The 6,338-nt window shown below is 42.7% G+C and overlaps 1 protein-coding gene across 1 annotated transcript; it reads right to left on the reverse strand.

Moving 5' to 3' along the window:
• Positions 1-1,012: 1,012 nt before the first annotated feature.
• On the reverse strand, positions 1,013-2,059 carry LOC120026170 (la-related protein 6-like). The gene has a single exon (XM_038970995.1). The coding sequence runs from the start codon at positions 2,057-2,059 to the stop codon at positions 1,013-1,015; it is 1,047 nt and encodes a 348-aa protein (XP_038826923.1).
• Between the last annotated feature and the right edge of the window lie 4,279 nt (positions 2,060-6,338).

Below are 6,338 nucleotides of genomic sequence, written 5' to 3' on the forward strand. Positions count from 1 at the left end.
CATGAGGCATCATTTTTGTCATTGACAAATCCCTTTGTCAGCTTTTTGAATCAGAATAGAAGCCCTTTGCTGTGGCGCAGGGACTCTCGACACAGTACTAGAGGGCTCAGACAGTTTTCCATGTTGTCATGGCGACATTCGTATTGGCAGTTTCTCATTCAAATCGACATACTGAAGTTTATTTTCAGGCTGTATTATAACTGGGCTATACAAATAGCTTTTCTCCACTAGAGCACGGTGCAATGTTGACCTGCACTCAGTCAAAACAGCAGCTGTTTTGATCTCAATATCAAATCATTTCTGGGTAACAATTACCTTACTGTGATTGTTTTCAATTAAAAATTGTCAAAAAGGAGCAAAGCTTCTAAGCAAAGAGCAATTTCTCGAGCAAGAATTTTGCTAGGACTGTCTGGAAGTGGTCTGAGTGGGGAGGGGAAAACTAGCTGTTATTGGCAGAGAGGTTTGGAACTCTTATTGGTCTATTAACTAATGTACTGCCTGGTGATGTCACCAAAATTCCCACCAAAACAGGCAGAACTTTCAGGTGGCTTTTTCAAACAGCTCTTACACTAACAGGCCATTACCACATTATTATTCCAACCTCATAGTGTCGAATTATATATAAAACACAAGAACATCACGTTTTTGACTGCACTGGGCCTTTTAAGAATATAAATAACTGCAGCTGAGTCATAGAATGAGGATAGATAGGAAGTTAAGATATAGTCACTGTGTGGGTAGATGTTGAGATGTTAGCCACATGATTTAACAGCATAACAGAAGTCCTAGTCCTTATAGCATGTTCAATGGAGATACTCCATTGTAAGTGCATCTTAGTCCAGAACTACGCATTTTCGGGATACCGTCCCTAAATGTTATTTCTAGAATTCACCTTCAAGATGCTTGTTACAGTTTTTCCTGCACACAGGTCTATACGAGACTATAAAATTATCAATCTATAGATTACTTCCTAAAACATATAACAAACAACATGAACAGCATTGGTCTGAGGTCATGTCTTGAGGGTGTACTGAAGTGTTCTTCCTACAAAGGAGCTGGGAAATCCTCTTGTCCCATCTGGCCCGTAGGGGAACCGGATGACCCCGGGGGGCAGGGAATCCCCCATTAGGACCCTCTTAATGCCCAGACGACCCTGCTTACTGTTGCTGCTGTCATCCAGGGAGGAGGTTTGCACCGCAGCCAGTTTACGCCTCTGAAACCAGAGGCTGCTGCTATCGGCCGGGTTCTCGTAGTTGCGTCGACTGAGATCCGGGCTGGTGTCGGGGCTCCTCCACATCTCGGAGGCCAGGAGCGGGGAGACCCGCGGAGGGGTGGGCAGAGGTGCCCGGAGGACCCTGGGGCTGTGGTAGGGGCTAGAGCGAGGGCTGTCCCAGGGGCTCCTGCATACCTGGCCCGAGGAGAACCGAGGCATGTGCATCGGAGAGGCCATCTCGGATTCGCCGGACGAACTCCACGCCGAAGAGTCTTCCCCTCGGAACTGGAGCTGCTCCAAGCAGCGGTTGCCGATTGATACACCTTTACCGGCACCTCTGTCTTCAACGCAGCCTCCCAACTTATGCCCTGCTTTCTTTTTCGATGTCATCCCGATCTGGACGACTCTCACAAAGTCCTCGGACTGGGACAGCTGGTGGTAGGCTCTGCCGGCGCCTTCCAAGTCCTCATACTCTACCAGAACACTTTCCTGGGAGCACAACTCAGGGTACCTGTAGGCGAACCTCTGGACTTCTGGTGGGAGCTCCTTCCGCGGCCGGAACACCCTCACTGTGCAGATGCTTCCAAAGGGCTCCAGGAGAGTGATGGCAGTTTCCATAGTGCTCCTCTGGGATGCAGGGATGTCTTCATCACCACCATTGCCACTAGAGGTCAGCTCAGCAGAGATGTTCCACATTAACAGAAGTCTGCTGGGCACCTGAACCAAGAGGGACTCTGGTACTGGGTCTTTGCGACGGACCTTGTTACCCTCCTTGTTGACTTCTAGTTTGGAGGAGTAATTTAGGGCGTAGGCTGTGACTCGCCAGTCTTTGGTCAGAGGCTTCATCTAATAGAACATGGATGTAAATGTCAAGTTAATATCTCAATGCCTTGATATAAAAATGTGTTATAACAAAATTGAAGTCAACATATTTAAAACCGGATATTGTTTTTAATTGCAGTAGTTGGAAAATTAGGGAAAAGAAAAGTAACTCACCTTTTTAAAAGATGTCAGCAGCTTTATGTTCACATAACCCATCTTGTTTCTTTTCACATGTTTTAAAAGGAATGCATCTTTTGCTAGATTTTCATCAGAAAGATAGTGTTCAATTTGGGTCACCATCTTCTGTGTAAGATCAGCATCTGGAGGTGACCAATCATCCAACTCCATGTCTTTATAATTTTCCTTGTAAAAAGGTCGGCAGATAAATCTAAGAGAAATCATGTAAAAAAAAAAAAAAAAAAAAAAAAAATGTTTTTAAACATTCAGACCACAATTACCATACTGTATGATAACAGTATTTAAATGCATCATTTACTATATTTTGTTAAATGAAAAACACATTCTGGAATCTGTTTACCAAGACTCAAATAACCATAACACCATGGAGTATTGGTTATTCTGGGCATAACAGTTATACAACGAATAGGCATAGGCCTATATTCTTCAAGAGTCAATGTCATTCACATCCCAGATTGTGCATTCAATTTAAGCCGTTCATTGACCAGACATACCTTTTAATTTGTCAACTTGTAGGCAAATGAAAGCAACATAAATTCATAGATAATATGACTTGCCTGTCTTCACTTATGGGGCTCTCCATTTCTGCTCTCCGTCACTGGTCCTCCTGAAACATTAGACTTTCTTCTTGCTTTCGAAAAGCTTCTCTGTCGAGATTAGTCAAATTTCCCCAACTACAATCTACTTGCAGATACAGGTGTTCATGTCCTCCCCATGGCCATTGCGAGCCAATTTATAGTCTCGATCCGCACCGGTCAAGTGGAGACTGCGGGGGCTCTCATCACGATGCAGCTCTCGAGTTTGTGTGGCCTCAAAATAGGCTACACTTTTCAATTGTCTGACGAGCAATTTAAAATAACTCTTAACAGGATATCACCAAAAAAGGAATTTTGCTTCCGTCTGACGTTATTGCAACAATACAAACCTTTCCAAAGGAGGCACAACTTGGTCATAAAGAAACGGATGTTCTTGAAATAAAGGAAACAAGAGAAAAGTTATACCAGACAAATTATCTCAGGAAAGCCCATAGATGGGTATAATAACAGCCATGAAATGTAACGGTATGTTATCATTTTCAGCAGCTCCATATGTACCAAAATGTATTTGAGGGTTGGTCCCCACTCTCTTCAGATCTTGAGATAATTTAGATTGCTTCAATTTGGCAACCGGTATGTTTTTTTTTGCTTTCTGGCATCACCTTGATATACACATATAATTAGGCCTATGGTATTGTACAGTACTGTAAATATTAGTTTTTTACATAAAAGCAAAAGACAGTAAAGAAAAACGTTTCAACTGAATGACAATGCCATAAGCAACATTGTTATTGTACAAGTAGGCATTTTATTATCCTTTCCATACAGACATTATCCCACACCATATATAAATAGTCAGTGCTATCCGGGGTCCTTGGGACATCCATACCCTAAACTCTAACCCTAACTTTAATCCCTACCTTAACCTTAATCATAGCCCTTACCCGAACCTAACCTTAACCCTAAACTTTACCGTATAAAATGTAAACTTCAATGGGATAGGGATGTTCCAAAGATCCCAGATTGCACAGACCATATATAAATAACTACATAATGTGCTGTTACTTATTATATAAAGCTTTATTAATATAAAATACCATACAGCACTATTGGAACAAGAATAACACCCTAAGCCATTTCTAGTATCCTTGTGTTTTTTTTAATCATTGTTATGATTATTTCATTATCACTTTTCACTTTTTCATTGTCTTGAGTTAGCCTGTTAACTAAACCTGTTAACTCAACCTTGAGTTAATTCAACTCTTCATTATGCACTTGTCCTTCTTTTACTGTTGACAAGCAGCTGGAAAACATGACAGTATCTGATGTCCAGCAGGGGGACTCAAACCTCTGTCCTTCATATCTCGCTCTCTCTCCATCCATGTGTAGCAAAATGAAACACATATTTTTATTAACAGTATACAACCGGGTTATTTTTTTATTTTATTTAACCTTTATTTAACTAGGCAAGTCAGTTAAGGACAAATTCTTATTTACAATGCCTTCCCTGGCCAAACCCTAACGACGCTGGGCCAATTGTGCTCCGCCCGATGGGGCTCCCAATCACGGCCGGATGTGATACAGCCCAGGATCAAACCAGGGTCTGTAGTGACGCCTCTAGCACTGAGATGCAGTGCCTTAGACCGGTGCGCCACTCGGGAGCCCTATAATTTTTTAAAACATACATGACGCCACAAAAATACATCAGCCTAACATCATTGCAAACAGTTCAATTAAAATGGTCAAAAAGAACCGAAAATAGCTTCTTAAAAAAGAGCAATTTCTCAAGTAAGAATTTTGCTAGGACTGTCTGGGAGTGGTCTGAGTGGGGACGGGAAAACTGAAAATTTGCTGTTATTTGCATAGAGGTTTGGAACTCTCTTTATTGGTCTATTAACTAATTTACCACCTGTTGATGTCACCAGGCAGGCCAAAACTCCATCCCACCAAAACCGACTGAAATTCAGAAGTAATCTGTCCTCCAGCCCCTCTGATGAGGACAAACCGTAGAATTACAGGCTCTGGGGTCTCCTCCTAACAGTTAGTTCACAGTAAATTACAGCACAGGCGACACAAGCGTGCTATAATGGTGGGTTTAGTAGAACACACTGGCTTATCTACAAATCACCAACTCTAAACTGCAAGCCGACAGAACAGAGGTCTCTGTCCTGCAGCCAGCAAGGACTTTGTCAGACATGCTTAGTTGGCTAGTTGGAGCTTTGATACCGTCAAAGCTATGGTCAGATTTTAGGAAGTTCAAAATGAATTCTTGTTTCTCAGTAGTTACATACAGTACATGCACTTAAATAAGTTACTTCATAAACTTAAGAGGCATTAAGCTTACAAATGTTTACAGACACAAACTTTGCAAGTAAAAAAGTTATATAGTTGTTATAAACACTGAACAAAAATATAAAAGCAACATGCAACAATTTCAAAGATTTTACTGATTTACAGTTCATATAAGGAAATCAGTCAATTGAAATAAATTAATTAGGCCCTAATCTATGGATTGATGACTGGGAATACAGATATACATCTGTTGGTCACAGATACCTTTAAAAAAAGGTAGAGGTATGGATCAGAAAACCAGTCAGTATCTGGTGTGACCAACATTAGCTTCATGCAGTGCGACACATCTCCTTCGCATAGACTTGATCAGGCTATTGATTGTGGCCTGTGGAATGTTGTCCCACTCCTCATCAATGGCTGTGCGAAGTTGCTGGATATTGTCTGGACCTGGAACACACTGTCGTACACGTCGATCCAGAGCATCCCAAACATGCTCAATCGGTAACATGTCTGGTGAGTATGCAGGCCATGGAAGAACTGGACATTTTCAGCTTCCAGGAATTATGTACAGATCCTTGCGACAATGGGCACGACAATGGGCACGTATCTCGTCACGGTTTCTCCGTGCATTTAAATTGCCATCGATAAAAATCCAATTGTGTTCATTGTCCGTAGCTTATACCTGCCCATACCATAACCCCACCGACAACATGGGGCACTCTGTTCACAACGCTGATATCAGCGAACCGCTTTCCCACATGACACCATACATGCTGTCTGCCATCTGCCCGGTACAGTTGAAACCACGATTCATCCGTGAAGAGCATGCTTCTCCAGCGTGACAGTGGCCAGTGAAGGTGAGCATTTGCCCACTGAAGTCGGTTACGATGCCGAACTGCAGTCAGGTTACGACCCTGGTGAGGATGACGAGCACGCAGATGACCTTCCCTGAGACGGCTTCTGACAGTTTGTGCAGAAATTCTTTGGTTGTGCATACCTACAGTTTCATCAGCTGTCCGGGTGGCTGGTCTCAGACCATCCCACAGGTGAAGAAGCCGGATGTGTAGGTCCTGGGCTAGCGTAGTTACACGTGGTATGTGGTTGTGAGGCCAGTTGGACGTACTGCCAAATTCTCTAAAACGACATTGTAGGCAGTATAGAGAAATGAACATTCAAGTCTCTGGCAACAGCTCTGGTGGACATTCCTGCAGTCAGTATGCCAATTGCACACTCCGTCAAAACTTGAGACATCTGTGGCATTGTGTTGTGTGACAAAA

This window comes from Salvelinus namaycush, chromosome 31, assembly GCF_016432855.1.
Source record: "Salvelinus namaycush isolate Seneca chromosome 31, SaNama_1.0, whole genome shotgun sequence".
Lineage (NCBI taxonomy): Eukaryota > Metazoa > Chordata > Actinopteri > Salmoniformes > Salmonidae > Salvelinus > Salvelinus namaycush.